Raw genomic sequence first — 23908 nt, forward strand, 5'->3', positions numbered from 1 at the left:
TTTTTCCATCAGTTGTTTGAATTCGGCTGACGGTGACTTCCTGGGGGCCACCTCTCTCTTCCACCCTCTGGGACTCGTGTGCACTTGGGAGAATCTGGAGGGAGCTCTACCCTCCGGGAAGCCAGAGTTTTAAAATCCGCAAGCCAGTCCCTTTTGCCTTGTTGAGGGAGAGACTCTGCACAAATCCCCGGGAAAGCTCGGCGGTCGCCAGACCCCTGCGGGTAGTGCAGTTTCCCTAACCTTGACCCCCAAGTCAGCCGTTTCTAACCCCTTTCCAAAGCGTCGCTCGAGCCCGGGAGTGGTTTGAAAGAAAAAACGAAACCGCCCGTTTGGAGCTTCGGCTAAAGGGCACTCGCTCCCTGGGGGCTCAGGGGCAACTTCTCCATCACCTCGTCCAGCGATTTTAAACAATCGCGGACCACCAGCCCCCTTTACGCTCTCGGTGCCCGACTCGCTCCCTGCCACTTCCCTCCACGAACGCCGGCAGGAGTGGGTGGCAGCACCGAGGCGATTTGATTCGCATTTTTTTTTTTTTTCCTCCGGGTTTTGTCATGGAAACGCTGACACAACCTCCAGACGGCGGCCGAGCCCGGCCGGGGACTGAGGGCTTTTGGGACCCTGCGGGAGCGCGGCGCGCTCTCCGCACTCCCCGGGAAACAGCTGGACGCGACCAATTCCCGGGTAGGGGCGGGGGGAGCGCGACGCTCCGCCCCGGCGCTCCGGCCCCTCCCTCCTCCCGGCTCTCCGCGGGCGCCCTCCCCTCGCCGGGGGCTGCGAGTTGCATTTGGTAAAACCCAGCCCGGAATATATAGATCATTGGAGCGCAATGAAGTAGCCTTTGGAGCGGAGGGAGGGGGCCCGTCCGACAGCCACAGCGGCCAGCGCAGCGGCGGCGGCGGCGGCGGCACCACCAGCGCTCGCACCCCAGCCGCCCGGCCCGCGAGGAGGCAGCGGCGGCCGCCGGCGGGAGCGGAGGCGGCGGCGGGGAGGCGAAGAGGAGCAGCGGGAGGAGCAGGAGCGCGCAGCCGGCGGGTCCACGCATCTCGGCACTTCCAGAGCAACTCCGGCGCCTTCCGTACCCCTGCCCGGGGCTGGGGGCTCCGAGAGCGGCCGCGAAGCCCTCCCGATCGTCCCCCTCCCGAGCCCTGCCCAGCCCTTGCCCTGCGCCTCCCGGGCTCCGCTCCGCGCGGCAGGGTCCCGGCTCCTGCGCCCCGGGCGCGCCTCCCGGACACCCCGGTCCCCGCAGCCAGGACAAAGCCATGAAGCCGGCGCTGCTGGAAGTGATGAGGATGAACAGAATTTGCCGGATGGTGCTGGCCACTTGCTTGGGATCCTTTATCCTGGTCATCTTCTATTTCCAAAGTATGTTGCACCCAGGTAGGGGGCGCGTTAGCGTGGTTTTGTTGGATATTTTCTTCTCTCTCGCGCTCTCGCTCGCTCGCTGGCGCCTGGTTTCTGCCTATTCCAACCTTACCTCTTCTCCCTCAGCCACCTCGGGACTCCTTGCTGCCCGGACAGGACGAGTCGGGATGGAGAGGAGGAGGGAAGACGTGCTCTCTCTCCTCTTCTTCCTCCCGGCTCCAGGCTGGAGGATGGGAGCAAGGGGGAGCGGTTTTTTTTTCCTCCCTTTTTTCTTTGTGTCTCTTGTCTGTCTGTCTGCGAGGTAGCAGAGCAAGGTAGAGAGGTTGTGGGCAGCTGCTGACGTGGGGGGCCGGTTTGAAGAGAATGCAACTCCCCGCGGATGCAGCGATCCGTGGATGAAAGAGGCGCCTGGAGGCGGCCGCCCTGCGCCTGGGCGCGCTGCCTTTTCCTTGGGTTGGGGGCTTGGGGGCTTGGGGGCTAAGGGTGTGCGCCCCGGCGAAGTCTCCAGTCCCTGCTGGGGAGCCTGAGGCTCAGGCTCCCACGTGTCCGGGGCTCAGCGCCGCGCAGAGGTGTGGGGAGAGGCTTGGTGCCCCGCACTGCCTCTCCACTAGGTTGGGGAAGGGGCCAGGCGCCCCTCGTTTGCCCCCGGGGTCTGGCTCCTCATTGACCTTGCGGCTGGTGTCCTGGGGCTTGCTTCACCCCGCGCCCCCACCCCAACGGCTCTCCCGACCCTGCGCTGGTCATTGCTCCTGGGTCACGCCTTGGCCGCAGCAGTTTTGGAGGAAACTTTGGCCCGGTCCTGGACTGACCGTCAGGTTGCTTGCCCCTCTCCTGGGTTCCGAACCTCTGAAGTCCCCCGGAGGGCCCCGGGGCGTGTGGCAGTGAGCCCCTCCCCCAGCCCTCTGTAGCTTAGGCAAGTTACACATCTGAAATCTGGACTGGGGGAGGATCGAGGCTCGCCCCTTCCAAAAGGCGCTAAGGAAAGTTTGGGACCTGGGGAGGGAGGGGCGCCCTCGAGCGCGGCGGCCGGGGGTTCACTGCTCGGCCCCGAAGCCCAACAGGTACAAAAGCCTTCCGAGGAGGCTTCGGGGTGACGCGGCTCGGCCGGGGGAGCCGTGGTATCCACACCCCCCACCTCACCCCCGGCCGGCTCCCACTGGGCCACATTGGCTCCGAAATCCTTTTTGCTTTCTTTCTTTTTTTCTTTTCTTTTCTTTTTTCTTTTTTTTTTTTACGCCTCCGAGTTGCCTTTCTCAGTACAGCCACAGCAATAATTTGCTTTTATAATTGCAAGGAGGGAGTTGGAAACACATTTCCTTCCAGGGAAATGGGGTTGGTTTTTTTTCTCTTTTGCCTCCCGCGTTCTCCTTTCAGTGTGTATGTATCTAACACTTTCAGCAGACGCAGCCCCGAATTCTTCTAGCTTGCGTTTGGGTGGGTGGCAGAGGAATAAAGCTGTTCTTTCCATCAATCAGGCAGGGCTGCGGGTGTGAGATTCCTTGACAGCGTCGGGGACTGAGCGGCCCCTCTGCCCCGCTCGCCCTGGAGCAGTTGTTCAGGCGGCCAAGGATATGGTCTGACGCTACCACTGGTAACCTCAGGACATCCGAGCCAGCCTTGTAAAAAGATGGCTTTTGTTTGCAGTTGGGTATTTTTAGTTTCATGTCAGCAAACTGCAGCCGTGTTTGTCTCCTCACCCAGACCGGTGGTTGGGAAACTTCTAAGGGAATTTAAAAATGGACCTCGCTTATGTTCTGGGCAGCCGGTGCGGTGGTTCCAGTGGGCAAGGCCAGACAGACAGCAGCATCCTGGAGGCCAGGCCAGACTCCGCCCCAGAGACTGGGAGACTGGGTGCCGTGCAAGTGCACTGGGGCTCAACCAGTTTAAACAAAGGGCCCAGGGGTTTGGTCTAGACTTCAGATACGTGTTTAGGCCGCTTAAAATTTTGCCTGGACAGAACATGCCGGGTAATTCTCTGCAGAAATGCCAAGGACAAGGACGGATATTAGTCTCCATGCGGAATGCACTTGAACTTCTCCGTACCTGTTAGTCGTCCAGGTACTGATAATACCCCCACTCGCCATGGTTTTCATGCAGCCGATGCCTTTTCTTGTCTGAGTATTCGGAAATAACTTTTTAACCAGAGACACCAGGAAGAAGCTTGTCCTCTGCTCTCAGCCTTCGCTTCCCTTCCTGGCCCCATTTCCTTTTAAGAAATGGCATTTGCTTATTATTCATATCTGTATGAGTGTTCTCTCCTGACATGTTTTCCCAGCCCATAGCAAGTTCCACTGTCAATACCTTCTATTGAATGTGCACTTGAAGATGGTCCAATGGAGAGGTCTTCCTTATGTTGAATTACGTATGGTTCCACGAAAACTCCGTGCCATCAGTTTATTATGACATGGGCCATAAAAATATGCTTCGAAATCAATATTAAACATGTTCCTTTCTCCCCCCCCCCCATCTTATTAAACTTCACGGTTGACGACAGCTGATGCTAAATCTTTTCTACTACTTTGAATTTCTTTAAAACTTAGCTGGATCTTTGCTTCTTTGAGGATTTGGGGTCATTGGTGGGATGATCCTTTGGCCTGGCTGTGCAGTTTCAGTCTTGAAAGATCACCCGGGGAGAGGCATAAGGGACCACGCCATGGCACAGATTGTTGCTAAAAATTTGGAGCCCTCCGGTAGGAGTTCCACATTCCTGTATCTGAAATAGAAAAATAGTATTCCGAAAGAAATGGATTCCGGGCTTCATCGGTACCTTGAGAACACCTGGAGTGTGAGAGGTGGGGGAGAAAAAAGAAAGGAGACAGCTGGCGATGGGAGGGCTGGCTGTCTCTCCCTCGGATTCTAATCTGGGGCCCATTGTCTTCTGTACTTTTCTAGTTCCCAAGCAATTCATAAACTTGAGTAGTTGATCTTTAATTTGGTTGGAGGGTTCAGGAGAAGTGGGCCTTGTCAGTAAGGCAGCTTTCTTTAGATCTCTGACATCTGAGTTATAGTCCTTGTTTATGTCAGGTTTTTTTTTTTTTTAATGTTTTTTTTTTTTTTTTTAAGAGAGAGAGTGTGTGCACAGTCTGTGCATGAGTGGGGAGAGGGCAGAGGGAGGGGGAGAGAGAGAGAGAGAGAGAGAGAGAGAGAGAGAGAGAGAGAATCTTAAGCAGGTTCCATGCTTAGCTCAGAGGCTGATGGGGGGGGTCGGGGCGGGGGTGCGGGGTGTGTGCTCGGTCCCATGACGGGATTGTGACCTGAGCCAGCATCAAGGGTCTGGTGTTCAACTGACTGAACCACCCCGGTGCCCCATGATTTTATTTTTTAGTCATCTCTACACCCAGTGTGGGGCTTGAACTTACAACCCCAAGATCAAGAGTCCCGCACGCTCTACCGACTGAGCCAGCCAGGCACCCTGGGATCAGGTTTTAGCCCCATCCTAATCCCAGTGTTTTACGCAGTGCCTGACACATAGTAGGTTCCCAATAAAATATTTGCTGGGGAAAAGCACGAATAGCTCAGCTCCAGAAGACCCGCTTCTCTGGTCTTCAGGAACGTTATCAAGCCTTGCCGACAATGCTGTGTCTGTGAGTCTGGGTCCGTGTGGTGGGCACCCTTCCCTGCCTTCCTGGTCTCTGAGGGCCCCCGCACACATGGATTTGGTTTAAGTCTTTGTACCCCAGGTGGAGCATTCCCCGCGGCCTAGATTTGCTGCCCCGAGGTATGAGGCAGTTGGGGCACTGCTCGGTGTCCTGGGTACTGGGGGAGCTTGGCCTCCATTAGCCACTGACTCAGAGAAACCCGTCCACAGCACTAACCCCTTTTGTGGGTGTGAGCAGCCCCTGAAGTGGGTGAGGTTGGAGCCACATGCTAGCGGTTTCTGCACACATTCGAGTCCATCAGCAAATGCGTCCTGTAAATGTGCGTCCTGTACAGTAAACTGTGTTGCCTACCTGCCCCGGACAGCTGGGCTTTGATGGAGCTGTGCTCCTCAAGGCAAAGCGGAGGAGGCCCCCGGGGCTGCATTTGTGCCCAGTGTGTGAAGAGAGTTCCTCCGAACCTTCCTTTTGTGTCGCTCCCTAGGACTGTGATTTTGTTCGAAATCTCCTGTTCGAAGAAGAGAAGCCTGCGGAGGAGAAAGCCTTTTCTCTCTCTTTCTCTTCCTCTCTTTTTTTTCCTCCTGCCGTATGTTTACTTTCACTGTTGCCTGGGATTTCTTTGCCTTGGTCGAAGGTATTGAAAGATTATACCCTTTATGTAAAGACTTCTTGGGTTACCCCTTTGTACTTGTACTTGGTTAGATTGAATGTGCAGTGCTTTTGTGTGATGATTTTAATCTAATTGTAAACATAATATGTGCTCATTTTAGGAAATTTAGGAAGTGTAGAAGAGAAACCATCATTTAGTATTCCACCACCCAGAGGCAACAGGTGCTTTATTCTATGTATTATAGAATATATATGTTAAAAAAAAGTTGAGATTATATCATGCCTTTTGTACCTGTTTTGATGTATTTTAGACAAGTGCATCATTATGGTGACTAGTTATTATGTTTAAAGACAACATTTAACCTCAACCTTTTTAATCTATAGATTTGCATATGTCTCTGCCATCCCCCCCCCCCCCCCGCCCCCCGCCCCACTTTGCAGGATGTCAGTCCTGTATCATTTGTATTACTTTTTTTAAAACTGCACACGAATCTTTTTGCTTATACATGAAATGAATTTGGACTCACCGGTTTGTAGGGCCGGTTCTTAGGTTATCTCTCTGGCGTTTCCTTTTGCAAAGGCAGCAGGAGGGTCTCAAATAGGAGACTGTTATGAATCCTGAAAGCAGCGTTAAATAACTGAAGGCTAAGACCTGTCCAGTATGGGGACTCCCTTTGGTGGGTGAAACGTTTGCACCTCAGTGAGGCATTGTCATGGCCGCATTAAGATGAGACAGATACACTTAGGCAGTTCCCTCCAACAGTTACAGCCACTGCTCAGGAGCTCTCATTTCATTGCTTTCTGAAATAAAAGTGGTGGTCAGCGGAGGGGTGGCTGGAGATGTCCGTGGGGCAGGGGACGCGGGGATCCATCCTGCAGCAGTGGGGGCTGCGGTTTAGATTTATCTGGTTGGAGAGCCATTTTGCTCATGACCAGCTCTATCAGCACAGCCGTTTAAAAACAGGAAGTCAAACACTTACAAGTTCAGGCCCCACCGTTTCCCCCTCTTAAAATCCACCCACAAGACCCACCTCCTTAACCTGGGGAGGGTAGGTGAAAAAGGCCTTGTGAAAGTCATCGCCAGCAGGCATGTAAGTCCAAATTCTTGGAAAAACCAGCATTGTTTGCTTGCTCATTTTTTTCTTTTTCGTTTCTTTTTCTCTTGAATTTCGAGACCCTGTCTTTATCACAAGTGAGGAGGAAGGCACATCTTCCTCTGAGGTCATTGAATAGTCTGATCTATCAATTAAAAATTCCCGGAAACTTATTTGACGCATCTGAGATCAAATATGATTGATCAGAATTTACAAGCTGAGTTGTGCTTTTTTTTTTCTCGGCCTCTTGTCTTTCTCTCTTCTACTCGGTGCCAGGCCCTGGAGGTGGGTCTAGGCACTTGGGGGATTCAGTATGGATTTTGGCCCCCAGGGAACTTAAAGCCAGACTTGAAGCAAATGCAGAAATAAAAAAAAAAAAGAAAAGTAGGCCTGTCAGGTGGTGTGGAGAAAAACAAAGCAGGGAGAGATAGATGGGGGGCGGGGCTTGCAATTGAATATAAAGGTAATTAGGGAATGCCACTGGTGGGATGACCTTGGAGAGCAGAGACCTCAGGGAAGGGAAGGAGCCATCCACGTGTCCATCCCAGGGAGAATGTCCCAGGCATAGAGCAGCAGAGGCCTGCCCCTGTGGTGGGAACTTGCCAGACAGGCAGCAATGAGTGTTCAAAGCTTTTGGGATGAGCACTGGGTGTTGTATGGAAACCAATTTGACAGTAAATTTCATATATTAAAAAAAAAAAAAAAAAAACAAAAAAAAAACAAAGCAGAGGGAAGGGGCCCGGAGCAGAGTCTGCTGCGGGCCCTGGGGCAGGCTGGCCCGGAGGTGAGGAAGCTTCTTACTTGCACCTTTATCTTTGGGCAGCTGGTCCTGCGCTTTGGTAAAGCGGTCACCGCACTAATCCCATTTCTCCTCACCCTGCCCCCTCCCTCCCCCCCCCCCCCCCCCACTAGACCACAAAGTGGTAAAAGAGATTTGAGAAACATTTTAACGGAACTGGTGTTGGGAAAGTCTTCAACAAAACGTTCGGGGTGCGATCCATGGCATTCACGACTACAAAGCGCGGTCGCACCCTGACTTCTGCGGGCACTCAGTAAGGGCGTAGAGAGGGACTGGGTTGGGGGCTTGGTGATTTGGACTTGGAAGGCCTGGGTCCTGGGGCGGGGCTCCTCTGCTCCCTAACCCCATCAATTACCGTATTCCCTCCATTCTGAGAGACTCATTTTTTTCGCAATTTCGTAGCGATGAACTTTGACGGTGTCGTCATCGATGGCTTCTTGGCACCGTGCCATGCTTCTGTGGCCAGGCTTGTTCTTTCTCATTGGGACTCAGAGTGGCCATTGTCTTAGAGTTGATGCCCTCGGAGGCGGCCACCTCTGTAAATTGGGAAGGTACTTTTTGCAAACCACGGCACACCCCGTGACCTTAGTAAGGTGATGGGAAAGGGCATCCCCCTAAGACGCAGGCTCCAGGTGAGGGCCCAGAAGTGCCTGATCAGCCCTGACTGTGGGCTTCGTGAAGGCTTGGCCAGCACGTAGGCCCATAAGCCTTTTCTGCTCTGCCTGGGGGAGCTCGTACCCATTTTCAGAGGCTTGGGGCTTGCAGTTCATATCTCTCTTACGTTAACTGATAGGGGTCGGGAAGAGCCCGAATGGGAAGGGTGGCGAAGTGACTTATTTAACCCGGGGCTCGACCCTGGAAGTTCCAACAGAAATAGGTGTAGACGTTTCTTGGGGAGACTATCACAGTGTGGATTTTAGTTTCTTTCATGGCCATCGAGCTCACGTGGCCTTTATAATTTCTCTGGCCCTTTAGAAATGTAGTTGTTTGTTCACGTGCGTGCCTTCTTCTTTAGATTTATCAGGGCACGGATTCTGTCTCTGAGGTTGGCCCAGAAGTCCTTCGGAAACATTTCAAGAGTAAACACTTCAAGAGTAAACAAGAGTAAACATTTCATCTCAAAGACACCTGTTCCCTCCTGTCCCCTCCTTACCTGAATGTCTAGAGCCCAGAGGGAAGAGCTGGGCTGCTTTGCCAGGCCCACACAGCTTCCGGGTGGTCTCTTCCATTTGTCCTCTAAATCTCTCTGCTCTCCTGCTCTACTAGGATTCGGAGTTCAGAGCTGGAACTAAAAAATGGTCTAAGTATTTTAAGCAGAGGGTATTTAATGGAGGGGATCTGGTGCTTATGAAATTGCTGGGGGCAGCTGGAGGCATAGGGCTCTCCGCTGGGCCTGCAGGAAGGAGCCCCAGCTGATAGTACATGTAATTATTTGTAGGCAAATCTATATTGGCTGCTCCAAACCGACCCCTTAGGAGTGCGGCTGTCTGTCTCCAAGACTGTCCCGGAGCTCCTGAGTCTGAGAACAAACTGAGGCTACTGAGAACCAGGGGTCAGAAATCCTGGTTCCAGAGTTGGAAGGATTCCCCCCTGCAGCTGCCTCTTGACACCCAGAAGGACAGAGGGAGGACCGTGTAATGCTGTTGTAAAATCTCTCCTGTCCCCATCACCACATTAGCCTGCGGCAAAACCGCCCAGAAGGCAGGAAGTTGGTCTCTGACTCATGTCTTTTTTTTTTTTTTAAGTATATGTATGTATGTATGTATTTAGAGAGAATGCAAGTGGGGGAGGAGCAGAGAGAGAGAGAGAGAGAGAGAGAGAGAGAATCCCAAGCAGTCTCTACACCGTCATCGTCGAGCCCAGGGTAGGGCTCGAACTCACGAACTGTGAGATCATGACCTGAGTCAGATGCTCATCCAGCTGAGCCATTCAGGTGCCCCTCACGTCTGCTTTCTAAGTCTTGAGTGAGTGCTTCTGTTTGGGGAAACCAAATTCACAGCCAGAACCCTGGCTTCAAGAAAGCCTGGCCAAGTATGGCTTTTGCAGCGTAAGAAGGCCTTCTAGAAGAAGGGGTAGTGGAATGGCTGATGAGCAAACATCCACAGTAGTCAACCACACATTGGCACACTACTGGTGAACCATACTTGAGGAGTCATTCCCAATATGTTTTGTTTATAGATAATTTATATGCATTACCACCATCATCTAAATATCCAGCATAAGGGTCTTTCTAAACTTTCTACGAGTAGTGATTGTAAAACCACATGTTCATTATCCTCTGGTTAATGCTGTTGGCTGACACCTTGTGCACTCCGATTCTGCGATCCTTTTTACCTTGCAACGTGGCAGATGGAGACTCGGAGGAGTGTGTGTGCATTGTGAGTATTCGTGCGCTGTGGCTTCTTGGCTGGGATCTCTCTAAGCCTCCATTCCATTTTGTGAGGATTGGTTTAGGTGAAAGTAGATAATATAATCTGTACCTCTGCTTACGACTCGTTGTAAATGGCGAGCCGTGAAATAGGCCGGAGCAATGAGATCACGGAAACGGCCACAGAGTCCCTTCACTTTGTGGCTCTCCGTCGTCCTCCTCATGACACCCGGGTTTCTTTCTTTTCTTTAGAGAGGGAGAGAGAGAGAGAGATTGAGTGGGGGAGAGGGGCAGAGGGAGAGCGAGAGAGAGAGTCTAAAGCAGGCTCCACACTCAGCACAGAGCCCGCCGTGGGGCTCTGTCCCACGACCCCTGAGCCGAAATCAAAGGTCAGACACTGAATCACCTGAGCCACCCGGGCACCCTCACCCGTGTTTCACAAAAGGCATGTTGAGTTGTTAGGATGGGTTACATGGAAGTGTTTGTGTTGATTTCTATTTTCAACACTCAAGCTCTTTTTTTAGACTAAATATAAATGAAAGACGTAACGTTGCCTTCCCAGGGCCCTCGTGTCCACTAGACTTTGGAATTCCAGGTCTGGACTTGTCACGAATGTAACCGGTGACCGCTAGGCCCGCCACAGCCAACTCTGGGTCAGGGTGCTAGTAACCTCGTGCTTGGTCTGGTGGTGGGGAGTCCGAGTCTGACTGTAGGTAAGGAGGACAGGTAGCACTGAGATCTCCAGTATCACCTGAAGTTCGTTTCTGACTCAGGCAGGTATGGGTAGGGATAAAGAAACCTGGTAATGTGGGGGTTGAAGTCCATTTCAGTCTTGTGAGTGGTTATCCTAAAAGCCTCGGGAAGAAAACCCACAAAGGCAACTCAAGTTGAAACAGGCTGGTGACTGGGCTTCTGCCTGAAGCTGTTAACTTCAAAGAATCCTAGAAGGGGGAAGACACAAAGGCCCCTCCAAGGGAGTATTGTCATATCACACTTTACATCTCTTAACGGTTGACGCAGTTTCCCTTTATTGTCATCGTCCGTGGTCATTCGCTATAGAGAAAAGAGCACAGAATTCGCTATAGAGAAAAGAGCACAGAATTTGCGGTGTAGAGACCAGCTTTTGGACCTTGGCCACCTACTGTATCCATTGGACATCACTCAAGATGTTTTTGTTGAATGCTTGTTAAGCGTTAGGCTTTGTTCGGGGGGCTGGAGATATGACAGGGACACAGACAAAAATGCATGTCCTCGCGGTACATTCTCCTCGGGGAAGACACAATAACCAAATGCATGTTTAAAACATAGAGTGTGTTTGATGATGACAAGTGCTACAGAAGGACAGTAAGGCAAGGAAGGAGGATATGAAACCGAAGCAGCCTGGGGACTGCAGTTTGCAGTGGGGATGAGGCCTCCCTGAGAAAGTGGCTTTCTTTAGAGATAGAAGGAGACGAGCCAGGGAAATAATACAGGTATTTATTGAGTACTATTTCTGAAGGTCGACCTGGGCCAGGTCTTTAATATGTTATTTCGCAGAAGAAACTTACAAGGTACACACGGTTATTATCACATGTTATAAGGGGGCAAACTGAGGCATAGAGAATATCACTCATCCAAGGTCACATTGAGAGGACTGAGGCGCCATGGCTGTCTAAGATCTGTTGCTCTGGATATGTAGTAGGGGCTCTGTTGGGGGTTGTCCCCTCCCCCACGTTTGGAAATGTGTCGGGATGCTCTTGATTGTCTCTAGGACTGATGACATCAGTCTCGTTGGCAGGGCTAAGGATGCTAGACATCCTGCAAAGGATGGAATCTTTCCGCCCATCAGAGTCATCTTGCCCAAATGCCAGTAATGCTTCTCCTGGAGAAATTCCTCAAGACTCTCCAGGCTTGAACAGCGTCTGGCGTAGTACCTGGCCACACCCCACAACTTGGGCAAGCGCCCGGCAAATTATAGCCACTTAATAATGGCTTGAAAGACCGAGTGAAAGTCATAGCCTCAGAGATTTGGTCCCCTCCTTTGCCAAGTGAAGGTAGTAATATTACGTCTCCAACCTCTTGGTGGGGGTGAGGATTCAATGAGAAACTAGATGGGAAAATGCCTTGAAAATGGATGCAGACACTGTGCACACAGATGGTTAGAGTAAACGCACTGTGGTTTCTCATTCTGAGATATTAATCTTCACGTTCACAAAAATGCTGTCGTATTTCATTCTGTTTGATACCTGAGCAGGTGTTTATCCGTTCCTTATGTCTGCCCTGCACTGTGAGGTTTACTAAGAGGGTCCTGCTTCCAGACTGCTGTATCTATCTTTCTTTCTTTCTTTCTTTCTTTCTTTCTTTCTTTCTTTCTTTCTTTCTTTCTTTCTTTTTTTTTAAGTTTATTTATTTATTTTGAGAGAGACAGAGTGAGTGGGTGAGGGGCAGAGAGAGAGGGAGAATCTCCAGCAGGCTCCGAGCTGAGAGCGTGGGGCTTATGAACCTTGCGATCATGACCTGAGCCAAAATCAAGAGTTGGACACTTAACCGACTGAGCCACCACCCAGGTGCCCCCGAGTATCTCCTTTCCGTCTGCACTAACCCCCTGTCTGCTGTGCCGGCTCACCTCCCCGCCAAGGCCAAAACCGAGCTCTGCCTCGGTGGCGCATTTTACAAAAGCAGAGTTTATTTGGTGAAGACTCAGCTTTGCGGTTTCATGCTGCATGCAGAGGCCATAGCTTTCCCCCACCGACCAACCCCTCAGGTTCTCATTAACTTTAAAAGGTGGCGTTTGAAAAATAAAACACAGGGCACTGTCAGTGCCATTTCTGAAAGCTGAACTCAGGAGGATAAAAAGTTTCGGAAAAATAGCCCGTTGTTCAGTGGCAGCCCTTGGGTGAGCCGAGGTCGGGTGGCTTATTGCACAGGACAGAATCGATTGGCCTTTGTCACCACACTTGAACCTGTTGTGTGCAGAGGAGGACCGTATGGCTTCTTCTCGCACAGGGACCAGTCACCCTCTGCTAGCCTGGTGGAGCTGCCCCTGGGGGATGGCATTCATAGTGGGGGCAGAGGCCCTCTCTGCCGTGGTCACCAGAGAAGGTGCTGAAATTTAGTTCAAAGGCTGTAATCCTGATTTGGGCGAGGCCAAGGTGTATTTGGTGCCCTTCCCTGCCCCACCCCTTACTTTCCTGGAGACAGTCCAGGGAGGCTTGATAGCCACGGGGTAGGGGTGGGGGTCCATCATTGCTCGGGGTTCTTTACAAGTTGAAAAGTCTATCTTTTTAGGCACTGGACCCTCCAAATGAACTTTCCACCTCACCCGACTATTGATTTAGATTAGTGGTTCTCAGCTGGGAACAATTTTGCTCCCTTCTCTCTCCCACTGCAAGGGACCTTTCGCAATGTCTGGAGAGAATTCGGTTGTCACACCTGGGGGCAGGGGGGCGGTGGTGTCCTACTGGCATCTAGTGGGGAGAAGCCAGAAATGCTGTTAAACATCCTACATGTGCCAGATGGCCGCCCCCGCTCGCTGCTCCCCACCAACAAAGACTAATCCAACCCACAGTGGCAATAGCTGGGACACTCGTATTTAGATTCTGTAGTTTTTTGATGCCTTATTAAGAACAACACACACACTCACACAGCATAAGTAAGTGCTCACTTGCTGAGTACCTACTATGTGTCAGCGTGCTAACTGCTTTACTTGGATTATCACCGTTAATCTTTGCGATCTTGTGAGCGGTTCCCAGTTCCGTTATACAGATGAGCAATGCTCGCCGTTATGCTCCGTTTATCTGTTCTTGCTTTCAGCTAATTAGGTCAGGAGGTAATTTGTTTATAAGGACCTTCCGCTCAGCGGCAGACTCTAAGCGGAACATTCAGTGATAGCCTCTTCTCTTCTTACCCTACACTCTATCCCGGGGTGAGCTCATCCCCTCTTGGGACCCATGCTGTCGGCTGTGTTCAGGTGACACTTCTCACTTCAACTTGGATGTATCCTGAGGTCAAAGTGCAGTTCATATGTTACCTCCCGTGTAAAATCTTCATCTGTCCTCTCGGTCAGATGAAGGAGGTGGACGGCCTTCCTCTGCGCCCCGTGGTACTTTGTGCGTGCGCACTTCTGTTATTACACACTCTGGCGTATTGGGTCATCGAGGGCAGGCTGTGTCTTGTTCAGCCCAGTACCTCAACATCTGACCAGAGCCTGGTCCGGAGAAGTTGTCCCAGGCCGTTCAGGCCGCTGCCACAAAGTGCCACAGACTGGGTGGCTTGTAAACAGCTAGAATTAACTCCTCACAGCACAGGAGGCTGGAAGCTTAAGAGCAGGGTGGCAGGATGATTGGGTGATGGACCTCTTCTGGGGCATAGACTTCTCGTTGTCGTTCCACGTGGCGGAAGGGGTGAGGCAGCTCCCTGGGGCCTTCTAGAAAGGCACCAATCCCATTCACGAGAGCCCCATCCTCATGACCTAATCACCTTCAAGGGCTCCACCTCCTAATATCATCACCTCGGGCATATGTTTCCAATGTATGACTTTTGGGGGGAGGACACAAACATTGGGACCATAGCAATAGTCACTCAGTCAATATTTATTGAAAGAATGAATACTTTGATGCCGATTGGTAAACAAGAAGAACATCCCGCTAATGAAGGTGATGAGTGTGGATTTTCAGCCATTGTCGTGGCCGATTGGGTTTTCAGTTTGTGCAGTGATGTGCAGTGAGGGAGCAGTCATGGAAGAGAGCAAAGAACAATTCATTTAGCAATTCATTTAACGATTCATTTGGCTAGGTGTAGATGGCTAGGTGTAGACCCAGCCAAAAAATGAGCAACTTTTGAAGACGTGGTTGTTAGGTACCGTAGCCACGATGGTAAACCGGTATGTCCCGGGAAGGGATCTGCTGGTTCACCCGGAATGGGAGAGCACCTGGAACAGGACCTTTCTAGGACAGCATTGTCCAGCCAGAATATACTGTCAGCTATGTGTGTAACTTTAAATTTTCCCTCAACCACATTGAAACAAAGTAAAGAAACAGAAAAAAATAAACAGGTGAAATTAATATCTAAAGAATCCTTTTTAACAAGCAATGAATATTACAGATTATTGAGATTTTACATTTTTGCCCTAAGTCTCTGCGCTAAGTGTGTATTTTACGTGTGCAACACATCTCGATTCAGACTAGCCTCATTCCACGTGTTTGTGGCCTACCACATTGGCTAGTGCTACTCTGAAGGGTTAGAACGCCCCTTTCCCCTTTATTTAAGGCATGTTTTATTTCCTGGGTTTAAGCTGTACCCTCTGGGACTCTAGGTGTTAAATGTGAGATGTTAGCTGTGGAATCAGATATGCGTCACTCAAGTCATTTCAGGCCTCTAAAATACCTGGAGTCTTCTGGTTGGTCAAATGCCGCCTGAACCTTGACCTTCCCAGTGAGATCCCAACAAACTCTGTAACATAGAGAGAGAAAGTTATCAACTCCATTCCACAGATGAGGCAGTGGAAACTCAGAGGGGTTCAGGGAATTGCTTACGTTTGGTTTGAAATGATTCTAACGCAAACGTCTGAGTGCAAGGCGGGCCCAAGGAACATTCATTCTGTTGGGGTGGACAGAATACACATGATTAACTGTCTACGGGGCCACATGTGGTTAGGGTTACAAAGAGAGACAAACAGCTCAGGACAGGGTGAGGGGATTGTTGATTTAGAGTGGGGGTGTTGAGGAGGGCTTCATAGGAGAGGTGGTGTTTTGTTGTGCCCAGAAGGATGAGTAGAGAATTGCTAGGGAATATGAGAGAAGGGGAGGAAAGACATTCCAGGTGAGGGCACTCACCAAATCAGAACAGGGGTGAGGTGGGAAGGAGAGTGATGTCTGGGAACACAGGAGGCTCCAGGGTGGAGAGGGGAGTCGACACTGGACTTGGAGGGCTCTGAAGGCTCTCAAGTTTGAACTTTATTCTTGGGACCTGGGAGCCATAGAAGGTTGAAGGTCTCTTGTTTTTCAGATGATGAAATTCAAGCTCCATTTAATTAAACTCTTTGGTTTCATTCGAAGGGCAGAAGTTTTCAATGCACTTTCTCAAATGAACTCGGGCCATTTTGAAGTCGTTTCTATTATTATCATTAATGGGAGGTAGGAAGATTATTCATGAATGTCTAAAGTGCGAAGTAAAGAATAGCTTAAAAGCACTGTGATGGGATTTAAAACTCCGCTGTTTGCTTTGCTCGTGCCAAAATTATAGGCCGTGAAGGTTAAGTTTCAGTCTCTCAGTTGCTAATGGTGCCCTGGGTTCACTCTGAGAGGCCCTGGAAGAAGCGGTAGGAGAAAGGGAAAGTGTGTAAATAGTCACAGGGAGAATTTCTCCCTCCAGTGTGAGCCCCTGGGTCTGTCTGGGGTCAGGATGCAGCTGTGGGCGGTCCTAGAGAGGCAGTGTAGACTGGAGAAACAAGTCGGCCGCTTCCCCCTGGGAGCCAAGGCGCAGGGGTCAGGCTTCCCAACCCCACCGCGCCCCCCCCCCCCCCCCCCCCCCCCCCCCCCCGCCCCAACCAGGAGACTTGCCCTGTGGGCTGTGTGTGGGGTCCGGTTTCATTGTCCCCCTGAGAGATGCTACCCTTAGTAATCTTCATTTCAAAAGGCCCCCTCTTTTTACCATTCCACTCCTGGGCTGTGGGAGAGAGGACGGGTTAATTACAGAGCTCACACACAGCATAAAAAGGCATCTCTGGCTTTCAGAATCACTTCTGGGGGGCATTGTGCTTCGTACAAAGCTGAGGGCTCCCTTCATTTTCTCTACTAGACTGTATCACTTGGCACCCATTGATAAATATCCTAGAGCTGGTCTCCACATAGGGATTTGATCCCCTTTTTATCCCCCTCTGACCCCCCTTTTCCCATTAAAACAACAACACACAGAACTTTCCAAAAGGCTTAATATTTTTAAAAAGTGATATAATGGTGTAGACGTGCATCATTGTTTAAGGGGGGCGTGCGGCCATGCAAATGGCAGGGGCTTCTGGGTTTACACTTGGCAAACTTGTGAGGATTTAGGGATTAAGGATTGGAAGGTCTCACGAAGGCAGTACTTATTATTGGAAGTCTGTGCGAAGGTCCTGGAATGGAGATTATTTTGAAAACGGAAGAATTAGATAGTGAAGCCTTTTATGAGCCCAGGTTTTATGTACGGACGGCTTTCTGTATAATTTTATTATTCAAAAATGGAGGCCCAGCTGTGAAATCAGAAGCCGAACAGGCCATCCTTTGGCTACTTGCAATAAAGCAGCTTTTGTTGGGAAGGTGTGAGCCATGCATGAAAGACGATTATGTGCTTAAAAATATTAACTAGTAATAGGGGCCTTGCTCATTTTAGGATAATGCATTTCATGCAGTAGGGGAGTGGCTCAGGGCTCCCACAGGACTCAGGAGAGAGTTCTTCCTGGGGTTTATGCAGGCTTCATTTCCTGTGTCTGTAAAATACAAATTGAGGTTTTTAAAAATAAATACAGGTCTGATCGTAAGTGCCTTCCTGCATGTGGGATCCAAGCCGTGTAGAGGATGTTGTCATTGGAAAGTCACAGCGATGTTCCTTTTTTATTTTGCGTAGGAAATAAACGTGGAGTGGCCCCAGGGCACCCAGTCTTGGCACGTAAGCCTTTGCCGTCATTGCAAAGTTTGATCTGTTGTAAAACATGGATGACCTTGGCGGGAAGAGGCAGTGCAGTGAAATAGAAAGGGTGTTGGGTACGGGTTGGCTATTGGTCAGGACACTTGAGTTCTGGTCCTGGGTCTTCTCCCCCACTTCTGGGGACCCTTGCATGTATCACTAATCAATGGATAAATGTGGACATTGGCAGTTTTCAAACTAAAACTTAGCCCCACCCCCACCAGAGTGGCTCCTTGCATGTCCCTTTTATTTTTGGGGGTTCTGAGTAAATTTTGTTAGAAGAAAGTATCAAGGCTAAAACCAAGAAACAAAACAAAACAACTTTGCAGTTTACTGCTTAGTCTATCTTTTTCTTTATTTAATTTTTTTTTTTTTTACATTTATTTATTTTTTGAGAGAGAGAGACAGAGCACAAGCGGTGGAGGGGCAGAGAGAGAATGAGACACAGAATCTGAGACAGGCTCTAGGCTCTGAGCTGTCAGCATAGAGCCAGATGTGGGGCTCGAACTCACAAACCGTGAGATGACCTGAGCCAACATCGGACACTTAACTGACTGAGGCATCCAGATGTCCCTCTTTCTTTCTTTTTTAAATGTTTATTTATTTTTTGAGAGAGAGAGACAGCGTGAGTAGGGGAAGGCTGAGAGAGAGGGAGACACAGAATCTGAAGCAGGCTCCAGGCTCTGAGCTGGCAGCACAGAGCCCGATGTGGGGCTTGAATCCACAAGCAGTGAGATCATGACCTGAGCCGAAGTCAGATGCTTAACTGACTGAGCTACCCAGGTGCCCCATACTTAGTCTCTTTTTATGACGATTTCTCCCAACTCAGATCTTGTGTTGTTAGCAGGTCTCAAAATTGATACCCATTTACAGTTAGGGTTGAATCGTAATTAAAGTAACTGTTCGTACAGTATGAACAGACTTGTACCTATTCGCCCCTCCATCCATCACTCAAACGTTTAGTGACCAAACATTTATCTGACTAAAGAGGCAAATCTCAGTATGACTTAGTTCCTGCACTGAAATAGCTTGTAATTTGGCAAGTGGTGACAGACCCATAATTGTTAGTTGCAGAGCTTTGTAATAATGGCTATAGGCGGCTAGAAAAAAAGGAGTAATTAGTTTAAGGGAGGTCAGAGAACTTCACAGAGAAGGAACCTTTGAATTGGACTCCAGCCATTCAGTTATACAACAAGCACTGGGTGCCTACTGTGTGTGCCAGGACCATTTCAAGTGCTAGGGAGACAGGGGACAAACACAGACTGTGATCCGTGTCTTAATGGAGCTGACATTGTTGGCATACAATGTATCAAGTGGCAAGGTTTGCAACATTACTGGCTCTTTTCTGCCATTGTCCCCCTCCCCTGCCATGTAGTGTCAGAGTAAAGCAGTGTTTTGTTTATGTGTGTGTGTGTGTGTGTGTGTGTGTGTGTGTGTGTATAATATGTATATGTATAACATGTATATGTATAATAATATAATATATATTGTATATGTATACATATATACATATATATGTATATATACATATATATGCATATAACATACATATACATATTGTTATATGTGTATATATACGTTATTACGTATTGTTATATTACATATAACAATATGTATATGTATGTTATTATATGAGTGTCTGTATGTATAAAATGTATATATGTAATTCCGATTATCCATTTAATTCAAGTGTATTATAGAGAATTTTGAAAAAAAAAATGGCTCCATTTCTGAGTCATTCCCGATCCCTGCCACCCAGGAAGGATCTCTGTTAAAACTTCTAGTTGGTTTTTCTATGCACATGTATATATTTATAAAGATGAAAGCATCGTGCATATATTATAGCCTATCTGCTTTTGCCATTTAGTACTGAATCATGGGTATTTTCTAATGTCATCCAATTTTCTTTGAAAACACCATAATATTTCATCATGGATGTCATAATATTCCATCATATGGATATGTCATCATACGGACAGAATTTAGTCATTCTCTCTTTTTTGGACATTTTCAAAGATTTCCCCCTTTGTAAAAACTGCCATGGTGTACCTCTTTGTACGTAAATCTTTACCTGAGTTTCTTAACGTTTCTCTGGAATCAACATTCAGAATGGAAATGCACAGGTTGTAAGTTTGCGAAGGCTCTTGATTAAGTGTAGCCAAATTGTTGCCCAGACGGTTGCGTCCACTTATGCCCCACCTGGCAGCGTGTGAGTTTGTGGGTCTCACCGATTGCAGCCAGTTTGATTTGGTGGTCGGCCAGAGGCCTGCCAGAGCCTCCCTCACACTAAGCGTGTATGTTCTTCCTTCGTGTTTGGTCCACTCTAGATGACGGGCGTCACAAGAGCACAGACTGTGTCCCCGGTGCCTGCCCTGTCACGGCCGTGCGAGGAAATGAACATTCATTCGTTGGCATTGAGCCAAGAGGGACGCGGTGAAGTTTCACTGGGCACCTGGGAAGGAAGGGAATTGAACTTCCTTCGTTGTCCCAAAGCACGTCACCGTGGACTTGCAGGGAAAGGGAAGCTCATCGGTAGGCAAGCGCTTGTGTGAAAGCCACCTCCACGGTCTCAGCGCGTGTCCGCGAGGCCAGCAGATCATCCACAGGGTTGAAAGGCAAAGATACGTCTCGGCTGCTTACTTGCTGCGTGCCCTTTTCTTGGGTTAAAAAACCACTTCAGTCTTCTCAGCAGTCCGGCGAGGGAGGCGTCTTCATTTTTGGGTGGATGCAGACACATTTCGTAATTAAGGTGACGTAGCCCCGTGCTCTAAATGTTTGTGTGCCCCTTTCCCCACCAAATTCATGTACCGAAATCCTAACCCCCAGAGGTGATGGTTTTAAGGGCTGGGAACTTGGGCGGTGCTTGGGTCATGAGAACACTGAATCCTAACCACTAGACCACCGGGGAGCATCTGCTTGGGTCATGAGGATGGAGCCCTCAAGGAATGGGATTAGTGCCTTCCTAGAAGAGGCTCCGGAGAGAACTCTTGCCCCTTCCAGCATGTGAGGACCCAGAGAGAAGGTGCCAGCTGTGAACCAGGGAAGCAGACCCTCACCTGATCGTGCCGGCACCCTGATCTTGGACTTCTAGGCACCAGAGCTGCGAAAATTATTTATTAAGTCATCTCTACACTGGATGTGGGGCTTGAACTCACCACCCCCAGATCAAGAGTCACATGCCCTTCTGACTGAGCCATGCAGGCGCCCCTACTGAGAACTTACTTCTGCTTGCAAACCACGGGGCTAGTGTCCGTGTGAACACTTCCTTTCTGTGATTGAGGAGGAAAAATGTGCAGCGGGATGAGCCCTGAGCTGGGAGGAAAATGGACAGTTGCTCTACAGTTGACATAACGATAGCTCTGAGAGGCGTGGTGCACCCAGTGGTCCTCTGCCGATGGAGGAGGGAATTCAGATGCGAGAGAGCTCGGCAGTGACCAGGACCAAGGTGCTGCGGCCCCACTGCAAGGTGCCCGGCCCCACTGGGCAGTTGTTTATGTGCCTCGAACCCCCCTTAGAAGGGTCTCGGTTAGCTATGCTCTGAAGAGCGAAGCCTCTCTGGGCTTACTTGCTTTGTGCCCTTTGCCTGTGTTAAAAAACCATTTAGTCTTCTCAGTCTTCAAGCCTGACTCTTAAAGCTGCGTCTTGATGATGCTGTCAGATGGCGGGGGCGGTGGGAAATGGACGGCCTCCCCTGAACAGGAAGCAGGGGTGGGGGAAGAGAAAAACCAAACCCAATCCAGCCGATGACTGTGTCTTTCCTTTTGCAAAAGTGAAAGACACTACTGATGGTTACACACACACACACACACACACACACACACACACACGGCAGGTGGGGCTTCCCATGTGATAACTCTGTGGCCTGTGCCTCCAGAAGGGAGGCCTTGATAGACCTAATTTCATCATTCTCTTTTCTTGAACATTTTAAAACAAGATTGTCCCTTTTTTTAAAAAAAAAAATGCTGTCATTAACATTTTTGTACACACGTCTTTTAGATTTGTGTTATGTCTTTGAAACAAGAATGGCGAATCACTTATTCATGGTATTGGAGTGAGACCGGATGCAAAACACTCCAATGGCAGGGTCAAGGGATGGCTTAAGGGAAATGTTAATCCCCCCCAATTGCCGTCTGCCCACACTACATCACCCCGAAATGCACACTAGGTACATGTGCACTGTTTGCAGATAGCAAACAGATCCTCCCTTCCACCAGCAAAGCTCCCCTTAGGCCTTTCCTATCAGAATCCTGGAGTCCTCACTGTCCCTCTCCCCGTTTTCTTTTTTTTCCCTCACCCCTACTGCCCATCAACTTAGGGCCGTGGGAGGAGCGGGTGAGGGGAAGTGAGAATGGTCTAAAATAGCTGGCTGTTAGGTTTCCTGTTAAATCGGATGTGGTTAATTAAGCTTGGTTATCTGTGTCTAGTTCAGACAGTCCTGCTAACTGTAAGCACACAGGAACACGGTGATGCCTGCCTAGGACTGAAAGCCGTTAGAAGGCACTGGGACCCAGTAACGACCTTGAGAAAAGCCACTGTGTCTTTGGCCCTTTGGGAAATAAAGGTAGCTGATGCTACCTGTGGCCATCAGCAGTGGTAATTTCGAGAGTGCCAGGAGGCGGCTGGAACCATCTAGTTTCTGGTCGTTTGGGAGCTGTTGGTATGGTTTTGTTCTTAGCGCACAGTGGGAGAGGCCACAGACCGGTTCTTTCATTCTAGGGGGTTATTAGAGGGATCATCTTTAAAACTGGAAATGACAACTTGGAAGGAATCTTTAAAACACTGCCTGGGTGCTCGGGGCGCCTGGGTGGCTCAGTCTGCCTGATTCTTGATTTTGGCTCAGGTCATGATCTCAGGGTCATGAGATCGAGCCCTGTGTCGGGCTCTGTGCTGAGTGTGGAGCCTGCTTGGAATTCTCTCTCTCAAAATAAAAAACATTAAAAAAAAAAAAAACCCAAAAAACAAAAAACAGTGTCTGGGTGTGCAGAATATCCGAGGATCGGCCTTTCCAGAAAAGTTAACCTGTTTTTAATTGGCATCTCCAAATACGCCTCAAATACCTTTCTGAGGGAACTTAAGGTATTGATTGGTCGGGAGACTTTTAGATGCAGGTCCTCTCCCTGACACTGTTCACACTGGTTTAAACAAAACCAAACCAAACCAAACCCGAAACGACCTTTATTTTTCTGGGCACAGAGAACTGAAGGAGTCAGTGTGGCAGGGTGCAGGCACCTGGGTCAGGTCTCACGCCCTGTCTCTCTCCTCCCGGTGGCAAGATGGCGGTCCACAGTTCCAGCCATCGTCCTGTCCTCTCAGCGATCCCACCGGAAAGGAAGAGTCCTTCTCGTTCCCAGCAGTTTTCATGAAAGTCCTGGAAGGTAGAACTCTGCGAGGACAGGGATTTTCCTGTTTTGTTCACTGTGCTTTCCCCAGCTCCCAGAACAGTGCCTGGCTAATAGGAAGTGTTCAGTAAGTGTGTGTTGGCGTGACTGAACGAATGAATCTCATTGGTGTGGCTGGGGTCCCCTGCCCAGTCCAAGAGTGGGGCTGATAGTCGGGGAGAATGGAGGAGAGTGGTTTCCAAAGAGAGTTGGGTGTTGTCTAAGACGGGGCACTGAATGTTGGACCGAAACCACACAGGGTTTGCGTTGAACCGGACCAGTGATACCAAACCCGTGTGGAGAGTTCTGGAGGAGCCACCTAGTGAAACCGAGGTGACAACTGCTCCTGGCCTAGTCACTCCACCAGTAGGAATTGTAGCCAGCTTGTGGGATCCTTGAGGTGTGCAGTGCCTTGACGGAAGAGTTGATAGGAGGGTCCAAGACTTATGTTGTGACCGAAATAAAGGCTTAGAATTGGCTGCTGAAACTACAGTATTTTGAATTTAAAAAATTTTTTTTAACGTTTATTTATTTTTGAGACAGAGAGAGACAGAGCATGAACGGGGGAGGGTCAGAGAGAGAGGGAGACACACAGAATCTGAAACAGGCTCCAGGCTCTGAGCTGTCAGCACAGAGCCCGACGCGGGGCTTGAACTCACGGACCGCGAGATCATGACCTGAGCCGAAGTCGGACGCCCAACCGACTAAGCCACCCAGGCACCCCGAAACTACAGTATTTTGAAAAACAAGAGAGCATCTGGACATCCCCTCCCTCCCAATATGTAACTTAGGGCCACGTGTATTGAGATACCTGTGGTGTTGGAGATGTGGTCTCCAAGTGGCATCGTGGTTGCTTTCGGTCCAGGGTCATCATGGGCTGTCGAAGGCTACTCTTTTTTTTTTTTTTTCCCTGTTGAATAACCGAGGCAAAGGCAAGAGGTGAAATTTCTATAATTGGATTGAAAAGACACCTTGCCTTCTTACAGTAGGCAGTATTCTTTGGCAGTGTTTTGCTCCTTGGAAAACCAATTTGGGTTAAAGTGGTGACAGGAACTTTTGAT

At 49.6% G+C, this 23908-nt stretch overlaps 1 protein-coding gene across 3 annotated transcripts in view; it reads left to right on the top strand.

Moving 5' to 3' along the window:
* Positions 1–778: 778 nt before the first annotated feature.
* Positions 779–23908, top strand: part of CHST11 (carbohydrate sulfotransferase 11) — a 262006-nt gene continuing 238876 nt past the window's right edge. Inside the window, exon 1 of one of the 3 annotated variants that reach the window (XM_042993066.1) lies at positions 779–1362. In XM_042993066.1, the coding sequence (XP_042849000.1) occupies positions 1260–1362 (103 nt within the window). In that variant the 5' untranslated portion in view covers positions 779–1259. Of the gene's footprint in view, positions 1378–23908 lie in introns of all 3 variants that reach the window. The other 2 variants (XM_007096465.3, XM_007096466.3) reach the window with 2 other exon arrangements.

This window comes from Panthera tigris, chromosome B4, assembly GCF_018350195.1.
Source record: "Panthera tigris isolate Pti1 chromosome B4, P.tigris_Pti1_mat1.1, whole genome shotgun sequence".
NCBI classification, from domain to species: Eukaryota; Metazoa; Chordata; class Mammalia; order Carnivora; family Felidae; genus Panthera; species Panthera tigris.